Here is a 20,762-nt window from a genome sequence, read left to right as displayed (position 1 = left end):
GAGACAGAAAACACATCAGTGGTTGCCAGGCGCTGGGGGAGGAGAGGATGCAGAGGGACCGTTTAAAGGATACAGGCTTTCCTTTTGGGGTGATGGATATGACAGAGGTGGTGGTTGCACAACATTTTGAATGTACTAAATGTCACTGGATCGCACGCTTTAAAATGGTTAAAATGGTAAATTTTATGTTGTGTTTTCTTACCACAAACAAACAACAAAAAAAAAACACGATACTTTCAGATGTGGTAAGTGCTTTGAAGGAAATCAGGCCAGATGTTGTAAGAGAGAGAGACTGGGGTGGGGTCCTTGAGAGCGGGTAGTCAGTGAAGAGCTCAACATTTAACTGAGAAATGAATGACGGGGAGGGCCCAGCCTCATGAGGATTTGGGAAAAGAGCATTCCACACAGAGGGACCCAAAAGGGTGGAAATCGGGTTGGAAAGTAGGCAGAGGCGCCCGAAAAGCATTCGTGTTTCTTTGAGTGCAGTGGAAGCCACGGAGGCAGGGAGATGCCTGAGCTAGTCAGTGTGTTAAAAGGACACTTTGGCTGCTCTGGGGAGAAAAGTCGTAGGGCGTGAGCCTGAGGCAGGGGACCACTGAGAACATGGGTGCACCGGGAATGTCTGCAGGCAAGTACTGCTTCCCACGCCCGGAAAGGAAACACACCGAGGCTAGGAGGGCCTGGGCCCAGCGGGCAAGGTTGCCGTGGTTACTGGATGGTTCCCAGGAAACAGAGAGAAGGCAGATGCCCAGTGAGAAGGACTGTGTCACACAGCTTTCATTAGAGCATGGACCAGGCCCACCTGGGCACCCAGTCCAGGGCAGACGCCCAGTGGGAGTGGCTGAGAGCTGAGACAGGATGCTGGATCGGGTGTCTCCCTCCAGCCCCAGGTCAGGGCTGCTTGTGGGAGCGCCACAGGCTGGGTAGGCAGAGAGAGGCGGGCCTAGCAGGTGGGAGGTGCCTCTTGACCCCAGCTGTGGGGAATGGAAGTAGTGAGGGCTGGACAGCTGGACTTAGAGCCCTCCACAGGCTGGACTGGGGCAGGCACAGGGCTGGCTGTGGGGGTGAGAATAAGGCACCTCCAAGAGGCTGCAGGTTTGGTTTGTGGCGTGGCCAGTGTCAGCCACGTTAGAGAAAAAAGCAGGAAGGAGGGTGGGGAAAGCGGTCTTGTTCCCAGGCAGATGACGTCCAGATGGATAAGAAGATGGTCACCGAGGAACCAATTTAACACTGACAGAGACTGCCAATCACAGCGGAGCCAGCAAGACCAGGCAGAGAAGCTTCCTGGGTCACAACAGCAGTAGGAACACATGTGTCCTGAGTCCTGTGTCCCAGGCGACATGCAGCTTCAGCCCCCAAAAACTGGGATAACTGGGCCAGCCCAGAAGGGGCCAAGGGTTGTAAAGGCTGCAGCTCCTCACACTGGGTGTAGGTTCCTGCGGTGGCAAAAGGGCACGAAAAGGGGAAACGATGTTGAAAGTCATGGTACTGCTGGATGGGCGTGGCTTAAATCTAGCGAGAATGTAATGTGATAACCGCCTTCCCAGAGTCTCAACAAACAACACAAATTCCCGCTGGACCTCAAGTTTTGTCAGAAATGTGACAAACAGCAAACATGACGGCAGACGGGGAAACAATGTAAGCTGAGGGTCTGTATCTTCCATGACGGGGCAGAACACCAGAAGCTTCTCAGCAAAATATAAGGTGAAAACAAAAAGACACACCTGCATGGTCAGGGGAGTGACGTGTGCCCAGCCACGACCGTCATCTTTCACCCCAGCTTACTTCTGTGGACCCCAAATGTGTGTCCCAGGACCAATACAACCCCTGAAGTTCTGTAAAGTGGAATAATCCCTATCACCAGTATTTACACCTACCCTCTGCAGGAGAAGCAGAGAAGTTTTCAGGGACAGGGTGCACCTTGCCCTGCTAAGCCCTCAGGTCAGGCCTGCTAGGAGCTGGGAAGTGTCCTCAGAAGAGAGAGGGTGGGAGGGAGGTCTCAGGGGACAAGCAGGACTGGGGAGACGGATGGACAGGAGGAGGTGCAAGGTCATTCCAGTCTGACCGGAACCGAGTAAGGTGTGCTCAGGGGTCCCAAGTGGCTGGCACACACAACAGGACACAGCAGTTGCTTCCTTCAGGACAGATTGGAGGGAGGGAGGGAGGCAAAAGCTGGGAAGGAAGTGCCTGTGAAAGGAAGGAAGAGAAAAGATCCAGCCCGTGGAGTCTGTCCCCACACACCCTGTCCTGAGCTGCTGTGCGGCTGCATTGCCCCAGGCCACCCTCCTGGCACTCCTGTTGGCATGTTCCCTGGGATCTGATCTGTCTACCCATGGACTCAAGGGCCAAAGCTCTGTCCAGTTCACCAAGGTCAGCGCTTAGTAATGTTGGCTAAGGGACTGAATGAATAAATGAATGAATGAACAAATGAACACATGAACAGATCATCCATCGAATGGAAGTCCCAAGTTCAGAAGTGAATGAGTAGAAAAACATCAGCCACTGGACCAAGGTCAAAGTCACGGGGTGTACATCCCGTTTCCATTCTTAGCAGCTAGGTGACTTTGGATGGATTGTGTCACCTCTGTGCGCAGTGGCTTCCTCATCTGAGATGGGGTCACAGGGCTATGGGGGCATTCAGTGAGGACAGGCGCAGGGTAAATATTAAAGGTCACAGACCAGGTGGAGGGTTGTTGCAACCCTTCATTGTGATCCTAGGACAGGAAGCAGGCACTGTGCACCCCAGGCCCACAGTAAGAAGCTCTTCAGCCTCTGGGGCCACGCCTGCCCCTCAGGGCTTCCCCATCTGCCCAGCTCCACACCAGGACTGAAGCAAAGAGCTGAGATCTGAGCGGGATCCTGATCTGGAATACATACACTCCTCCTCTTATCCATGCTTTATAAATCAGAAAATTAATTATCTGGAAAAGAGTCTTCTGCACCAGAAACCCCAATGAGTTTAATGTATAATTTATACACGAAAATGTAGATGTCAACGTGTGACAAATCGCCGTAAAAACATTTTTGCAGTTAAAGCTTTAGGCGTCTGTTCTCCTTGCAGAAGAGCCACCTGACGGACAGCATGAGGCCGCAGGGCTCAGGCCAGTGGGGCAGGAAAGGCAGCCTGTCATTTTCAGTGATGCGGCTGCCAGTGTAGCCCCACCCTTGGCACCAGCCACACGCAGTCACGTCATAACTCCCCCTCCCTGGGGTCCTACTGTGTCCTGTTCAAAAGGGGATTCCGCGCTCTGTGCCAGCTCTGTGCTAGACCCAAGGATGGAAGACAGAATGGAGAATGTGCTCACTCCTGTGGCTTTGAGTCCCCTGGGAGAGCCAGGCGAGCAGACGATGCATGACACTGACAGTGTGGCAAGTGCTAGGGCAAAGACGGGTCCTATGTGCCGAGGAGCAAGTACTTCCCTATGCCAGGAGCATCCCCAAGAGACTCCAGGAGGCAGGGGCTAGAAATGAAGGAGTCTGTCAGGAGGACGAAGGCGGGAGAACATTCCCAATGGGAAGACTCACACGTGTAAAAACAGAGGCTAGAGCAAGGTGTCCAGATGGGTGCCAGCGTGGCCTACGGCACATGGCAGGCGCTGTCTAGCAGTGAGCCTGGAGTAGAGAGAGGGAGCCAGGTCACCAAGGGGCCTGTATGTCTTTTTCCTGGACTGAAAACTTACAAACAGATCAAGTCTGAACTTCACTCTGGTCAACAGTATGGAGACCAAGAGGGTTGCTCTGGGGAGTGAACGAGAGAGATGAATGGGCTTTGCAAACTGTGAAGTGCAGCATCCACGTAAAGTGCCCTTCCCGGCAGGACCTTGAGTCCCGCAGCAACTCAGCAGCCTGCCTGCATCAGGTGCACCGTCACTCACAGGCGCCCCGGCGACGGCCTTGACTGGCACGTCACTGCAGAATAACCACCGGAAACGTGGGTTGAACCCTTGCTTCTTGTCTGCAGTTGCTGTTGCCATTGGGGTTGGTCACTCTTAGCGCAGGACATTCCCTGACACCCTCTCTCCAGAGGCCCGCTGGGGCTCCAGCACAACCCAAAGCATCCTCGCACACAAGGACAGGGAGGAGGGGCACGGGCGCTGTGCTGGAACCACTATGCCGCGCACGCAAGTGAGGGAGGGGCGATGTGTCTTTGCTGCACCCTGGCCCTCTGTCCGGAACCACCGGTGAGGTTCAAGAACATGGCCTCGGGCTTCCCTGGTGGCGCAGTGGTTGAGAGTCCGCCTGCCGATGCAGGGGACACGGGAGCGGCTGGGCCCGTGAGCCATGGCCGCTGAGCCTGCGCATCCGGAGCCTGCGCTCCGCCACGGGAGAGGCCACAACAGTGAGAGGCCCGCATACCGCAAAAAAAAGAACATGGCTTCTACCCACCAGGCAGTCACCAACAGGGTCTGAGCACAGTCTGAGATCCCAGTGGTGTCTTCCCAGAACCTGGGCCCTTCACAACAAGACAAAGCAAGTCCCCGTGCCTCAATGCCATCAGGGTCCCCAGGCAGTTCCCTGTGCAGCCTTGGAGCCCTACAGACCTAGTCAAAAGATAGACGCCCAGGCTAATGGGAAGGGATGCTCACAGAACAAGGGTTTCAAGCCCCCAGCCCTCATCACACCAGTGCCCATTTTAAAGAAGAACATAGCCTGACATCGATAACTTTTCTACCTCCCGGGAGGCCAGGGGTCAGCCCCTTGGTGACTCCCACCCACATACCTCGCTTGACCTTGGGGGGCCTGAGTCCCTCGAACTGGGCCAGGGCCTCCCAAGCCTCACGCTCCCTCCAGCGTCTCAGCTGCTCCTCTCGCATCTTGTAGAAGAGGATGTGCTTCTGCACATCACTGAGCTCGGCCAGGAGCTCGGGGTCGATGTACATGTCGTGCAGGATCTGCTGCAGCATGGTGTCACCTGGGATGCACACGCCAGGAGGGACACCCCAGGCCACTCCTCGCCCCTGGCTCCTCACGCCACGGTCACTCCCAGAGCCACTTCTCTGTGCAGCATCATCGCTCTGCCTCAGCTCCCAGCCAGCCACGAATTCATCTCCTCTGCCCAGGACAGCCACAGGGATCAGGCAGCAGGAAGCAAAGAGGCAGCCAGGACCTGCAAGGGGGATCCAGCACCAGGAGCTGTCCAGTCCTTCTACTGGGTCACCAAGAGCCACATCCCAGCAGAGCCTGTGTCTTGGCCTCCCCTGCGCTCTGGGACAATGGGAGAGTGAAAGCCTCCAGCTCTGCGGGCAAAACCCAGGCCCGGCCCTTCCTGGCCCTGGCAGGTGTCGAGTGATCTGTTCATGGAAGGTAACGATGACACCAGCTATATCAATGACACTGCCCCAGCCAACCGGGAACCGATCTCTCCTCCACAGGTAAGAGGAGGAGGAGGAGGCAGCTTTGCCTATTAATTCCATGTCTTTTGAGCCAATGTCAAACAGGCCAGAGGAGCCAGCCAGGAGCTTCTAGGCTGCCCGGCCTCTCGCTCTACTTGCTCCGTCATTGCCAAGCTTCCTCTTTTCCAGGACGTTGGGCTACTGAGGTAATGCTTCTAACACTCGGCCTTGGAGGAGAAAAGAGCTTTCTTTCTTTCTGTGTTGCAGCCAAGGAAGAAAGCAAAAGAGAACCAGTAGGGCCACCCGAGGGGCTTGATCATGGAATTCAAGGACATGAAGGAGGCAGACATCCTCTGCCTTCTCCCTGTAATGAGGTTCTAAGGCTATGCGTGTGCTGACAGATTAACCCTCAATTTGGGGTCAATTTTTGTTGTTGCTTATCTTTTTGTTGGTGTTGCAAGTACCTGGAGATGATCACAAACAAAGAATGCAAGTGTGTCTTCTCTGTCGTCTCCATGCCCTGAATGCGAAGCACCCTGGACAGAGCAGGATGTTGCTTTCTGCTTGGAGGGAGCCCATCTGTCTTTGGCCGTGAGGATGGGTAGGCGCTGCTCATGCTGAGACCCAAAGTTCACCCTAACAGCTGCTCAGAGCTACTCCCAGCTGACCCTGTATTCAAACTGGGGTTCAGAGAAGGTAAGCAACTTGCCTATGGCTACCCACCCTGGGACTCCATCCAACTTTCAAATATGACAACCACTGGGTACTGTGAATCTTTTGATGGTTTGTAGCACTGTGGCCTAGTTGGGCTGGTGACCTTCATGTCCCCTTCCCTCCCCATGAGGACTAAAGGTGGATCAGGCACCCAAAACTGATGGAACCCAGGTGTGAGTGGGCGGTCTTCTCCTGCAAGGTAGACCCACAACAGTAAGGATTAAGCGGGTTCAGATGAGCTTTAATCCCACGGGGTCACAAGAAGTGCGGAGGGCCAGGCTGCCCCTCCCCCAGGTCTGGCTGGCTTGTCCCCGGGTGACCCAGACCTTGGAGGCTCCACAGAGAGGCTCTTGCCATGCAGCGCTGTGGCCCTGGACCCCACCCGCCCTCTTCTCTCTCCTCCTCACCGAAGACCTTTCAGGGCTCGGCGTCCCGGCTCGCTCAGTTTCTTAGACCGAGGCCATCCGAGCCTCCGGCACAGCTCTAATCTCCCTTGTCCTAAATGTGGCTGGGTGGGAGCCCGGCGTCCAGAGAGGAAACAAGGGGAGGAGGGGCACGAACGGCACGAAGGGAGTCTAGCTTCCCGCGGGCAGCTTCTTACTTTCTGGGTCCACCAGATGCCTACAAGAAGAGGGGAGAGACAGCACAGTACGGGGCCGTAGGGATGGGACGACTGCTGTGGGTGTGAGGTCCAGTCCTCTGGCTGAGCGGTGATGGTGTCATCCTTGCGGTGGTGACACCGTTGAGAGAGGGTGCGTGGCGGCCGGCTGGGAAGGGCCCCGCTAGCTGCCCGTTTTGTGCCGCAGCCGGCGGAGCGCTCCCTGGCAATCCCAGGTCAGTGGGGCAGGAGGCCGAGCGCGCAGCGCAGCCGGGGCGCGGGCTGGATCCGGTTTCCGGAAAGACGCTCTAGGGCCGGCGCCGGTGGGAGCTGCCTGGCCCTGATCGGCGCCACCTCTGGGCTGGTGTCCTCCCGCCCGTCGCCCTCCCCCGGCGGAGGAAGCCGCTCAGCCCGGCCTGTGGCACCCCCTGGCGGCAGATCCGAGCGGGAGCGGCAGCACGTGGGAGAGCCGGGCGCCGGGAGCAGCACAAGGTCGGCTACGCCCGCCGGGATGCGCCGGGATCTGGGTGCGGGAGGACCGGCGGTGCGGCGGGTACACGATGGCCGTCCAGGGCCCGGACCCCGGCCCAGGAGCCGCGCAGACCAAAGGAGCCCGCGGCGGTTCCTGCCCAGGCAGCTTCCGGCGACTGCAAACGAACGAGATGAGGGGCCCCGGGGTATTCACACACGCTTTTCTGCCGCCTTCCAACTGGTTTTATTTTGTTTTCATTTTTTATTGGCCGATGTGATGTGTTTAACTTTGTATGCTAACGCAGTTCCCTCTGGGGGCGGGGTACACGCACGCAAATGTTGTTATGAAAGTGACTGGAAACCACCTGAATGTCCCTCAGTGGGGTGGGGCGGGGAGGGCCCCTGGGGAGGAACACTAACGTTTGTCACAGAGAATGAAGTCCATCTGTCTGCTTTGGCCGGGGAAAATGTCCGGGGCAGGAAAATGAAAAGGCGACACGCAGGATATTGTGCACGGCGTAATCCATTTTTTAAATTCTATGTTTGATTATTTTTGTATGGGCAAAGGAAAAAATATGGAAGAACACACACATGGTTTCTTTCTTCTTGGAAGGGGGAGAAAGCCCACTTTAGACAATTCTGTATTGCTTTATGCAGTGACTAAGATACATAATTCATGCGGCTGAAATAAATGTATTTCAGAAGTTCTAAAATGTGACCCAAGAAAATTGGCCTCTGGAGTTCAGTAGTCGTGGGGCAGGATGTGCACAGCCTCGTCCACACTGGCACCCACCCCCAGAGAGGGACATGCAGACAAAGCCAGACCTCCGTAGCCTGGGGGGCTACAACGTTGGCAGGGATAGACCGTTCATGTTGCCAGAGTTCCTAAACTGGAGAAGGACTTGGAGACATTTCTCCGAGACAGAGGAGCAGGAGGTGGGGAGAAGAGTCAGCAGAGTCTGGCCAGAGTCTAGGAGGGAGGTGATGAGGACTGTAGTGGCATTACCAGCGGGGACCAAGAGGGCAGAATTGGGGGACATTTCCTCCTCCCAGAGCCTCCTATCAGGTGTCTCTGCTTCCATCAAAAATCATTTTAAAACTTAGATCATGTTACTCCTCTGCTCAAAACCCTACAGTGGCTCCCATTTTACTCAGGGAAGCCCAAGGCTCACAGGATCTGCCTTCCACCCCCTCAGATAGCCCCTGGCACCACCACTCCCGCTTCCTTGTGCTGGCTGTCCGTCTGCCCAGAACCCAGCTAGCTCATTCACCCCCTTCAAGTCTTTGCTCAAACTTTTAACTCCTCCGTAGTCCTGATCCCCCATTATTCGGCTCTATTTCTTCCCGTATCACTCACTTTGTAAAATACCATTTTACAGTTTGTTTGGTTTTGTCTCTCTCTCCTGACTTGTAACAAGCACCACAAGGGCAGGTGCTTTGCTGATGTCCTCAAGAGCACTGTCTGGCGTGCAGCAGGTGCTGGATAAATACTGTAGCTACTGGAAACAAGAACGGATGAAGGAACATTCATACCGGAGTTGACCAGAGCCTGTGCAAATGCTGGGCAGGCATCCGGAATAGGGCTCTGGAGAGAGGTTGCTGGAGACTCGTACCTGGAAGTCGTGGGCAGATGGGCTAAGTCTGTGGAGCATTAGGTGGACTGGCCCTGCCACAGGCCGCCTCCCCTGACTGTCCCCCCATGCCCTGACCACAGGGCTCCCTCGAAGGTAGGGTCACATGTTGGCCAGAGGACCCTGTCACCTCGGCCTCAGGCAGCCCGGAGCACAGGCACCGTGAAAAGATAGGCCGCAGGAAGGCCGTCCTTACGTTTCCCCCCGCCTCCCCGGCACACAGTCACTTGAGGAAGCTGGTCCCAAGAGCACATTTAGGATCTTACCTGGTCTCAGTTTTGCGATCCAAGGGCTCAGTGAGAGTCTAGAGGAATTTCTGCTTTGTCACCCGTTAAGCTCCACGGAAGAATCATGGCCATAAAAAGCAATAGTGTTCCTGTATGAGTGCAACAACTACTTAGAAAATACAATGTGAAAGAGATCCCGTTCACAATAGGAACCAGATATAAAACTCTGGGAATAAATTTGATAAATATTGTGGGGGACCTATATGAAGAAAAGTAAAAATCCTCATTGAGAGCATACCTAAGATTTAAGTTGATATAGAGACACACCACATTCACAATCAGGAAGACCTATTACCATAACATGTTCAGTTCGCCTCTGTGTTACTTAGCCTCCAAGATGGTTCCCGATGATCCCCGCCACCTGGCAGCTGTGACCTGGCGTGGCCCCTCTCACGCATATCCGGGTTGGTCTGTGTGATCAGTAAGATACGCCGGAAGTGATGATCTGTCACTTCTGAGATTAGGTTATAAAAGACTTTTCTGCTTCCCCCTCGGGTTCTCTCTCTCCCTCTCTCTCTTCCCCTCTCTCTCTCTCTTTCTCTCATCATTCACTCTGGGGAGACCATGTCATGAGACCCCCATGTCAAGGAACTGAAGCCTCCTGCCAACAGTTACATGAGTGCGGTTGGCACAGGACCTGGTCAGGGGAGACTGCGGCCGCAGCCAGCAGTTTCAGTGCAACCTCATGAGAGACCCTGAGCCAGAATCCCCCAGCCAAGCTGTTCCTAGATTCCTGACCCTCAGAAAGAGTGTGAGATGTATATGTGCTGTCATGCAGCAATGCATAACTAATACAATCTCAAAGAAGTCATCCGTTTAATACAATTTCGAGCCAAACCTGAAATTTAATTGGGACGTGGAGGAGAGACTCAATAAAATGATCCACAAGTTAACTGAAAGAATGAACAAACGAGAACAGCCTAGAAAATATTGTGGAATATTGAACTCCATACTGTCAGTATTCAGACTTCTAAAACAAACATTTCGGTTCTGACAAAAACAGGTAGATTGAAGTGAGAAAGTCCAGACAGTGATCCAAATACATATGTAATTATTTCGTATGTGATCAAAAGAAAGTTAATAATGGGGTGGGGGCTTCCCTGGTGGCGCAGTGGTTGAGAGTCCGCCTGCCGATGCAGGGGACACGGGTTCGTGCCCCGGTCTGGGAAGATCCCACATGCCATGGAGCGGCTGGGCCCGTGAGCCGTGGCTGCTGGGCCTGCGCGTCCAGAGCCTGTGCTCTGCAACGGGAGAGGCCACAGCAGTGAGAGGCCCGTGTACCGCAAAAATAATAATAATAATAATAATAATGGGGTGGGGGAGAATGGATATTTGTTCAATAAACAGAGTTGTGTTAATAGATCCTTGCCTATCACTTGTGATTCTACTATACAGCCATTGGAATTAATGTTGAGAATATCCGTTGGCATAAAAGTGTACTCATGATGTATTACTTGGGGGAAAGCGTGTGTAGGATAGTCCCAGTTTTACGTAACAGGAAAAAGAGTATTTTAACCCTCACTGCCTTCTAAGGAGAGTAAGCAGGTCCTATTAAAAGAAAAGGACTGTGAACTTCTGCAAACCATGCTAGGTTTGGGTATGCACATTTGGGAGGCCAAGCTGGGGTGAACTGCGTTACTCCATGTAACACAGGACTGAAAATCAGGGTTCCTGAGCCCAGAGATGGCAGTGGAAGAAGCGAGGGGCACAGCCACACACCCGAGACTGTGGACCACCCTGCCCCAGGTCTTTATCAAAACGATTTAACTCACAAAACGCTTGCTGTGAGGTTTCTTATTTAGAAAAGAAAAAAAGTGAACTTTATCCAATTCTGCCAGGACAGATGAGGGACATAAAGGGGACCATTAAGGGACACAGGAGTGGGAGGCACAGGGGCACGAGTGCCAGGAATTAGCAGAGTTCATGGGAGAGGGCTTGGGGCTTTCCCCACCATGGAATTGCTGGGATCGGAGTACCTGGGCAGGGTGAGGACACCAATGCTGACATTTGTAAACAAAAAGACAAGACCACAAACACACGAGTTTATGAGCTCAGCTTCAGAGCCCAGGATTGCAGCCAGCCAGGCCTGATTTCCTGGGCAGAGCTTCTCAAGTAATCAGGGTGCTGCACAGGGCTTTTGTCAGAGTCATCTGGCCAGGCTCACGGTAGGTAACAGTGGGAGTTGTTTCCTGCTCCTTCATATGGGACCTGGTTCCTCACTAACTTGGTGAGTCAGTATATTAGGCAGGGGTTGTGGGTGCCGGTAGCTAATTCTGTGTCCCCAGACTCCTGGTTTAAAGGAAAAAGTCCTGAGTCCCGCACAATCCCTGGGCCAGGGATTGATACACAAACGCTGGCAGAAGTTGGCTGATCTTCTGCTACGGTTCTAACTTGGGCTGCTGGCTCTTGCGTCTCCCCACAGGGGTGAGGGTCTGTGTGTAGTAGGGCAGATGGGCCAAGCTGAAGAGAGGCGGAGACACTGATGGAGAGAGGAAAACACTGGGCAGTGTGAAGTCTGTTCCAGCCCCCAAGGCCCCGCTCCTCTCTGTGACTGTCCCACCCTCCCTCCCTGTCATAGGAGTCCCCTTCTGCTTAACCTTGTCTGAGTTAAGGTCATTGCAACCGGTGTGTCCTGACCACCGCAGTGGCTTGGCTCGCCCTCCATTTGTCTTGCCAAGGATGCTGCGGAAGTGGACAGGACGTGACACTAAGGACCTGGGCCAGACCCTCTCTCAGGGCCCCTCCTGCTGGCCCATTTCCCACAGGAGGTCCTCCTGGGCCCCGATCTCTCTCTGATTGCAGCCACCCCATCTCCTTGCTGCCCAGCACCCCTTCCATCGCCTCCCCCGGGAAGCCAGTGACACAGCAAAGAAAAGGAGGTTTCCAGAGACGGCCAGTCCTCTGCTCACAGGATGCTAAGTCCTTTGGCCTGCACACAGCTGGTGCAGTAGGCAGCTCCGGGTCCTCAGGTGGAGGGAGTATTGAGCCAGCCGCCCCCCTCTCCATCAGCTGGCCCTCTGATGCAGACAGAGGACCTATACTCGCCTGCACCCCTGACCCAAAAACCTCTCCAGGAGCCCCAGTCCTGCTAATTAGAAAATACTCTACTCCATCCAAATTCCCCTGGAACCAGGCCACTCAGCACAAGTATAACAGATTGACTCAGTCTCAGCCCAGGACGGATTCTTATTAACTCAAAGGGCAGGAGGAAACTCTGAGGCTGCAGACGGCAAACAGGCTTCAACGCTGGCAGCCCCACACACAGCCCTCCCCAGGTCCCCTGGCACCTACTAAAGACCACACAGTCGGCCAGCCCTGCCTGCTGCCCCTCTCAGCTGCAGAGTCACCTCCAGACCACAGGCCCAGCCCCAGCAGGCCCCAAGGCTGTCCTGCCCGGTAGAGAGAAGCAGTGCCCTTGCCCTGTAAGCAGCTGAGAACTCCAGTGAGCCCTGGGCCCCCCATCCCCAGGCCCTCCTTAGAAGAGCAACCAGAGATTACTGCTAATATTTCCTACACACCCACCATGAGGCAGCAGGCACTGTGCCAAGGGCTTTCTTCTCCTAGCTTACTTAATTCTCAGAACAAGATTATGAAGCAGGCAATTTTATTATCCCAAGGTCAATTTTTTTTTTTTTTTTTTTTTGCGGTACGCGGGCCTCTCACTGCTGTGGCCTCTCCCGTTGCGGAGCACAGGCTCCAGACGCGCAGGCCCAGCAGCCATGGCTCACGGGCCCAGCCGCTCCGCGGCATGTGGGATCTTCCCGGACCGGGGCACGAGCCCGTGTCCCCTGCATCGGCAGGCGGACTCTCAACCACTGCGCCACCCTGCCAAGGTCAATTTTATTGTCAAGGTCAAACAGCTGCTAATGCTCCAAGTCTTACTGAGCCCTAACAGGTTCCTGCCCTCCCATCCTCCACTCCCACCCCGTGGACTCTTGTTCTGAGCTGGACAGTCCTTCTGGGGCCACGCAGCAGTGCCTTACCTCCCCAGTGGTCACACCTGGAGGGCACAGACAGGAGTTCGTGTGCCGTCTGCCCCCTCATCTGCTCACAGACCACATCTCTAGCCCCGTGGGATCCCACACACCCATCCAGCTTGATGAGGTGCCCTCCTTCAGGCTGCTCTTGGGAGCGGTGAGAAGGCTGAGTGGAGGCTGTGAGATAGGCAAACAGCCCACCACGGGCTGGGCCCTCAGCTCCCTACAGAGGGGGATTCCAGTCCCAGTCTTCACTTCCCTAAGCTGTGGGCCTCGGGGCACAGACCACTGGTGCCCTCCGATACCTGGCCTCGCCTCTTCCTCCTGCACACACAGCGAGGCCCTTTCCAGCCCTGGTAGTTTGACATGGCTTCTGAGTCGCGGCCAATAGAACGTGAGCACAAGTGATGTGCAAGCCATCCAGGCCTCTTTCCTAAGATTCTCCCTCCCGGGACCTTCACCCTCTTCCCCAGCCACCAGCTGACTAGACTAGAGACTTCAAAGACCTATCAGAGGGTGGAGTCACAAAATGCAGGGAGTCTGGGTCTCTGAAAGACTGCACAGAGTGTTTGCCAGCCCAGCCCCTCAGCCTTCCACCAGAGACTGTGATGTAAGCAAAAGACATTTATTTTTCAAAGCCATCAAAGTTTAGGGGACATTTGCTCTAATGGTTAGTCTATCCTGACTCTAATGCAATGGTCCTCTAACTTGAGCTTGCATTCAAATCATCAAAGGGCTGGTTCAAACAGAGACTGCTGAGCTCCCTTCCCGAGTTTTTGATTCCACGGGCCCGGAGTTGGACCACAGAATTTGCATGTTTCACAAGTTCCCAGGTGACACGGTGGCTGCCGGTCCAGGGAGCCACACATTGAGAAGCACTGCACTTTTAGCCAAGCTGTAGTGTAAGAATCACTATCCCCACTTTACAGAGGAAACAGTCCCAGGTTCCTGGCTCTTTCACTAGCACTGAGCTGCCTTCACACTGTAACACATCAGTGCATGTCCCCCACACACCTGCCCTCTTCTGTGCTCACTGATTGTGTCTTTTGAGTTAGTATCCTCAGAGGGAGAGAGAACAGTCCTTGGAGTAGACATCCTGGGCTGTAAACCCAGCTCTGCCCCTCACCAGCTGTGTGGCACCAGGCAAGTCCCGTTTCCTCTCGTGTCAAAAATACCACCCCCCTGCCCAGCAGTGTTGCCCACAGTAGGTTTTTTATGAGGCTGTCTGACTGTCGCACTTCAGTAGCAGACACTTGGAACAGCAGGAACAAACGTGGGTCCTAGATGAGCCCATTCCAGCCTCAGCTGTATTGCTGCCTCCAAGGCCAGTGGCTGACATCTATCCTGGCACAGCCTTGGGGTGGAGGAAGCGGGGATGGGGGTGTAGGAAAAAAAACCCACACACAATCGAAAACTTTTAATGCAACTTTGCGGGGTGTAAGAATTGTGTTGCCGGGAGGAAGGAGGGGAGTTCACCAGCTGGGGGCTGGGCCGCACACCCTAGTTTCTTAGAACATCATTACAGATTCATTTTTATATGAGAATCCTACAAAGACCCCCAGCCCCTGCAGCTTCCAAGAATGGTTTTGAGATCTGCAGAGAGGGGAAGTAAGCTCACTTCAAAATGCAGTTATTCGAATGCACGTGAAAGGTTTAGCCTTTAGAAGAGGTGACTGACCGGATGTTCTGTTGACTGTGGAGGAGCTGATTTCATCCTCAGGGCCCAGGTGACACCCACACTCCTGGATTTGGCCCCTGGGTGGATGGTGGTCCCCTCAGCTGAGATGGGCGAGACGGGGAGGAGCCGGCTGGGTGTGGTTGGGATTTAGGGTTGGAGGAACAGAAGACAAGTTCAACGCGTCTGCAGGAGCGGACGGGGACATGGGGCTCTGAATAAAACCCACATGGTCTTAGACACAAAGATTTTCTCCTGGGGGCCTGGGCTAGCACAGCAGGGCTCCATGCACATGTCTTACTCACACACACACACACACACACACACACACACACGCTTCCAGTCCTGCTGAGGCTGCCCTGCTTCGGGGATGCACACCCTCACTCGTCAGAGGTGGAAGACGCACAGAGCACCTCCTGGACTCAGGGCCTCACTCTGAGGCCTCGGGTGGGTCCCAGCACTTCCCTGAGCCTCTGTTGTTCTTACCATGAGTGGGACCAGATGGGGTCTCCCCAGCCAAGACCCTCCCCATCCTGTCCAAACATGTCATCTTGCTGGTTTCAGAGCATCTATTCCGGCCCTTTCTTCTTTCCCATCCAAGCTCCTCTAACCCCTGTTCTCCCCCAGATCATCCCCCCTGGAGCCCTTGAAGGCAGGCTGTGGCCCTCTGCTGGCTCCCTGGGGCGGTCTCTGCAGATGGCCTGGCCCCCTCGACAGGTGAGGACCACTCTGCTTCCTCTGGGGGCTCCAGGAACGACTTCTCAGGCTGTGTTGATTTCTGGCAGGATCCACACCCCAGGCAAGAAGAAACCCCTTCTGCCCCCTCCCCACCCCCATGACACAGAGAGCAAACAAACAGACCTTGAACTCCAGATGCCTGCTGAGCTCCCCACAGATCTAAGCCTTGCTCCTGAAAGGACGGGGAAGTGGGTCTTCTCATTTCAGTCTGGCTGGGAACTTGAGCTGTATTTCACGTAACCCAGGCAGCTAAGCCTGGTGGGGACTGGTAGTTACAGATAAAATTTCTTCAATAATTGCATTAGCAGTAATTTTGGGGGGTGCCTACTAAGTAATCTAGACCTATGTCAAAACGCTTTACCCACCTCATCCCATTTAATCCTTGAAACAACCCTGTGTTGGGGTGTTTTTATCCCAATTTTACAAAAAAAAAAGACTCAAAGAGGTTTAAGTAACTTGCTAAAGGCCACAAGGCTAGTGAGTAGTAGGTGCTGTGGAGTCGATAACACCTGCCAAGTTTACCAAGCTCTCATCTACACGAACTCATCCAATGGTTCCAGAAACTTTGTGAAATAAAGAAATAAAATGATCTCCACTTGACAGATGAAAAATGGAGGCACTAAGGGGTTTTGGGTTTGCGCGTGATTTTTGTTTGTTTTCGAGCCCCAGCTCAAACTCAGGCTCAGTGCTCTTCCCACTGCAGCACAGGCCTTACTTAATCCTTAATCCAAAGCAGTCTGCCTGGTGCTACAGAGGAAAACAGATACACCGCAACCCCACCCGGTCTCCCTGGGAATGCAGCCCCACAGGGCCAAGACCCCCTCTTCTCCTTTCCCCACTTACCCTGGGTTCACTGTCTAGTTTTGCCTCGGACACGTAGTTGCCTGTCTGGGGAAGTGGCCACGTGGGCAGGCAGAGCCCACCCGAGTGTGCTGCCCTTCTCCAGCAACCAGGCAGTGAGCCGTCTGGACCCCAAAGCCCCATCGCGGGCTTGTCTGCCGGGCTCTGCAGCTCCCTCCCTGGCAACCTCGGGGTGGCACTGGATCTCCAGTGCATGTCTTCATCGGTACGCAGGGATGCCACCCAAACCACTGCTCTCCCACATGACCAGCTATCTCCAAAGGCAAAGGCAGACTGCAGGGCCACCTTGCTGAGCCTCCCTATGGAAGCTGTGCTGTTGCAGGTCACAGGCTACTGGAGGAGACGTCACCGCCCCACTCCCAACTAACCCTCTTGGCCCAGAAACAGCCCGTACATCCCTGGTGCTCAGGCCGCCCTCACACACACCAGCCCCGAGTAGCCGCTCATTATGAAGCCAGCCCACCTTCCTGGAGAACTTGTTTAAAAACATGTTTTTCTTATTAAACCTTCTAGGAAGTAATTCTAAGAACAAAATACCGTGGGGTTCTCATAAGCCCTTGTAAGAGCAAAACACCCCGTAACTGAAACACAGGAGTTCATGGGGGTGGTTGGCAGCCTTCCCCATGTCCGTCTCCTCCCATAGGAGCCTGGTTTCCCCACCACGTGGTTTCAGCGGGATGGACAAGCACAGGGGGCTGGGGCAGGGGGGGCTTCCCTCAATGGGACCACCATACTGTCCTCACCAGAGGCTCAAGGTGGTCCTTGGTGGGGTCTTGCCTCCCTCTGCCTTGGGTGATGGGAGCACTGTGACAGGCAGAGCAGACAGGGGAAAGGAAACCGGATCCTCGGCATCACTGAGTCACTCGGATCAAACCCTTAAAGTCACCCCACCCCTGGACTTTCCAGGTTCAGGAGCCAAAAGCCTCCCTTCATTGTTTAGGCCAGTTTCAACTGGGTTTTCTGTTACCTGTGACTGTAAACATAATCCCCGTTCCAGAGCAAGGCTCATTCACTCATGGCAGTCCTGCAGTGGACTGTGAAAACACACTGTGGATGCGTATGCGGAAATATTTCTGAGATACACTGAGTAAAACTCATTGTAAAACACAATTCTCATTTGTGTGGAAAATTCTCATTTGAATATGCATGGACATTTCCTAGGAGGGTACTTAATAGTGGATGCCTCTGGAAAACAGGACACATACTTTTTACACTCTGTGCTTGGATACTGAAAAAAACAGATTAGTTTAAGAGCCCTTTGAGGTAATAAAATTACAGTCCAAGGGGATAATTTAGTTCGGTAGTTATTAAGCCATGGTTTTGAAGCCCCTGCTGATATACAAGATGCAGAGCATGGAAGAAAGCAGAGTGAAGAAATAACTCTTCCAGACCTTTACAAGGCACACAGACTTCCTCCTTTTACAAACCTGGAGTCTCTAAAATTGCTAAGTACACCAAAACAGCATCCATTTGAATGTAGCCTTAACTTTCTCTTTCCCAAAGTTATACTGCCATTGCCATTCTATAGTGCCCACATCAGGTTTTCCTGAGGTGTCCTGGAGACCCCAAAAGCATTTTGAGAATGAATCTACCTTTACTGTAGCCTTTGAGGAGGAAAAGCCAGGTCTTACTGAGTTTACAAGGAGCTAAAAAGGACCTAAAGTTGTATAATTCTCTGGATTTTTGGAGAGAGCACCCAGATGAAGGAGAAAGGAACTGCAGGAGGCCCAGTCTGCCCTGGAAGGCTGGGAGGCATCCTCTTGGATGACAGACAAGCACGTGGAAGCACCTGTACCAAGATTCAACCCTGGGGACAGGTTACCACAGTTTGGGGGCCCATATCCTACAAACCCTGTGGCCAGACACCTCACATGACCCTAGAGCTAGAAAGCGCCCACCCATGCAGGTCATACAGCCACCCCACTCACCGGGGACAGCTGAGGGCCCTGGACCACAAGGTGACAGGGCTGAGCTCCTGACACCTGAGCAGGAGGATGCCCTGGGTGCTGGGACCACGGCAACAGCCCCTCCCCTTTCTCTGTGCCTCTGCAGTCCACACTCTGAGCTTGCCGGCCGAGAAGCGATCAGGTGCTCTCTACTGCCAAGACTGAGTCCCTCCGTCCTCTGCTGGCCTCTCACCCCACCTCCTCTTCTGGGGAGCTCTCCCCTGGGGTCCCTAAGATTGCAGTAGCCTACACTCACAGGCACGCCCGTTACTGCCCCAGTGGCAGCCCCCAAGTAGTATCTCCTGAAGAGAAAGCTATGCCCGATCCCTCACCGCCCAGCAGGCTTGCTGGGTGGACGGCAGCTCTGGCCATGCGAGGAAGTGAGCGTGCTGCTGCTCAGAGCCAGGGCCTCCAGCACAGGGTGGGGCTGAGCTCCTTGGGGATGACATCATGCTCCCCCAAAGGTCCCCCCAAACCAAACCAGGCACCCAAATCCAGGTATAGAGACAGGGATCCACACTCTTCCTCCAGCTGCTTGTCAACGTGCCTCAAGAGCCCAGTAACTGGCTCATCCTCAGGACACCGATGCTTCTCAGGCGTGCCCTTGGTGCTGGTTTTGCTCAGCAGGCACCAAGCAGAGGTTCAGAATCAGGAGCTGGCAGGCACCCAACCTCCTATTTTAGTTGCAGGTGCAGGTTCAGGGGCAAGAGGCTCCCAGAGTTTCAACCCAGCTCTTCAAAATCCTTGATCAGCAACTTACCTCATGTTTTTAGCATAAAAATGGCTTGCCTGAGCTCTTCTGGTGACAATCGGTTTTTTGTTTTTTTTTTACGGTACGCGGGCCTCTCACTGTTGTGGCCTCTCCCGTTGTGGAGCACAGGCTCCGGACGCGCAGGCTCAGCGGCCATGGCTCACGGGCCCAGCCGCTCCGCGGCATGTGGGATCTTCCCGGACCAAGGCACGAACCCGTGTCTCCCGCATCGGCAGGCGGACACTCAACCACTGCGCCACCAGGAAAGCCAGACAATCAGTTTTTAAGTGTACCTTAAGTTTTAAGGTACTCTGTGTACTTCCTACGTTCCAGGAAGTTCTGGATCCGTTAATTTTTATTGTTATTCATGTGGAGAAGACCAGCACAGTCTCATGCACCAGCACAGATGGCTTTCCTGCCCAGCTCACAGCCCTGCCTTGGGCGCACGGGAGCCCCAGGAGACAGGTGAGCCCTGGCAGGTACAGCTGAAGGTGGGACAAGGATGGGCGGGAGAGACCTGAGAGCCCTGGCGGCAGCAGAGGACTTTGAGGATGGGGTGGTCCAGAGTGCCAGGTGCTGCAGAGGCCAAGAGAGGCATGGAGGCCGTTGATTGGGGTGTGTGGCTTTCAGTCAAGTGAGGAGAGTACTGGGTGGTGGTGGGAGGGGGACAGGGCCCGGACGAGCAGCCGCCTGGGAAGGAAAGCAGTGGTGGGGCGTGGGCCGGTAGGAGGGCGAGAGGGCCAAGGCAAGCTTTCTGGGATGGGGATACGTGGGATGGGGCGAGGACAGCAGGTGGGAAAGATAACAGTGCAGAAGCCCCAGGAGGAGGTGGGCAGGAGGGTCACAGGAAGGATGAGCAAAGACCCTGAAACTTCAAAGCGAGAGTGTATGGGGGGCCAGGAGGGGAAGTGCAGAGGCACAGGCTGGCCTCTATCTCAGTCTGAGAGGACAGGGAGTGGCTGGAGACTCAGGGTAGGCTGGGCAGGGAGTGACTGGGAGGGCTGCACTGCGGCTCCATGGAGGGAGCCCAGTGTGCTGGAGATGCCACGTGAGCATCCCTTATCCTGCACTTCTTTGCTATTCTCATCCAACTCAGAGTCAGATGAGATGGCTGAAAGTGGCCAGCAAGTTTCGTAAACTAATTGGAAAACAAACCCAAACTCTGAAAAAGTCACAGCTAGACTTCACCCTGAACTGGGCTGTGACCTGTGAAGACACTTGCAAGGGGTCCAGCCACCAGGTCCACGTGAATAGATGGGACAGCAGGAGCTGTTGGTGCCCACACACCAGCGGTGAGGGCCTGGGGCCACCGACTCCCCCAGGGCAGCCTGGGTCAGATGTACCTGGCACTGCCACTAACCTCCTCCACAGATGGGCCAGCAGGTCTAAGACACACAACTCATGCAGTGGCAGTGCCCAGATTCCAACCCAGTGTCCCCAAGCTCTTTTGCCTGGACCTTACTGCCTGGGGCTGTACAGTTATAACCTAAAATAACATTTCCTCCGGGCCTGTGGAGTCAAAGTTCTACCTTATGCTTCCAGCTGGGCATAACTAAGCCACAAGCCAGCTTGTTCCAGGTGTAACCTCCACACAAAGAATCACTGAAAGTGGCACACAGAATCTAAAAAAAATCACCCGATGAAATTTATTTCAGATTGGGCCAACCACCTACCTTCCCGTCATGCCTACCCACACCCGATCCCACCGTTTCCCTCGGCAGCCGAGTTTACCACTGAGATGCTTAATGCCATCTTGATATGACCCAGAACAAAAACAATC

The 20,762-nt window shown here is 54.3% G+C and overlaps 1 protein-coding gene across 1 annotated transcript in view; it reads right to left on the bottom strand.

The window, feature by feature from the left end:
* Nucleotides 1-20,650, bottom strand: part of SH2D4B (SH2 domain containing 4B) — a 101,084-nt gene extending 80,434 nt beyond the window's left edge. The window contains exon 1 of the mRNA XM_089897780.1: nt 4,713-20,650. Coding sequence (XP_089753906.1) covers nt 4,713-5,414 — 702 coding nt within the window. The 5' untranslated portion in view covers nt 5,415-20,650. The remainder of the gene's footprint in view (nt 1-4,712) is intronic.
* Between the last annotated feature and the right edge of the window lie 112 nt (nt 20,651-20,762).

The sequence above is a fragment of the Delphinapterus leucas genome, chromosome 16, assembly GCF_059928025.1.
Source record: "Delphinapterus leucas isolate spDelLeu-1000000601 "Yukka" chromosome 16, BTC_Dleu_Yukka2, whole genome shotgun sequence".
In the NCBI taxonomy this organism is placed as follows: domain Eukaryota; kingdom Metazoa; phylum Chordata; class Mammalia; order Artiodactyla; family Monodontidae; genus Delphinapterus; species Delphinapterus leucas.
The sequence above is the reverse complement of the archived record's forward strand: the minus strand, read 5'-3'. Positions and strand labels throughout refer to the sequence as shown.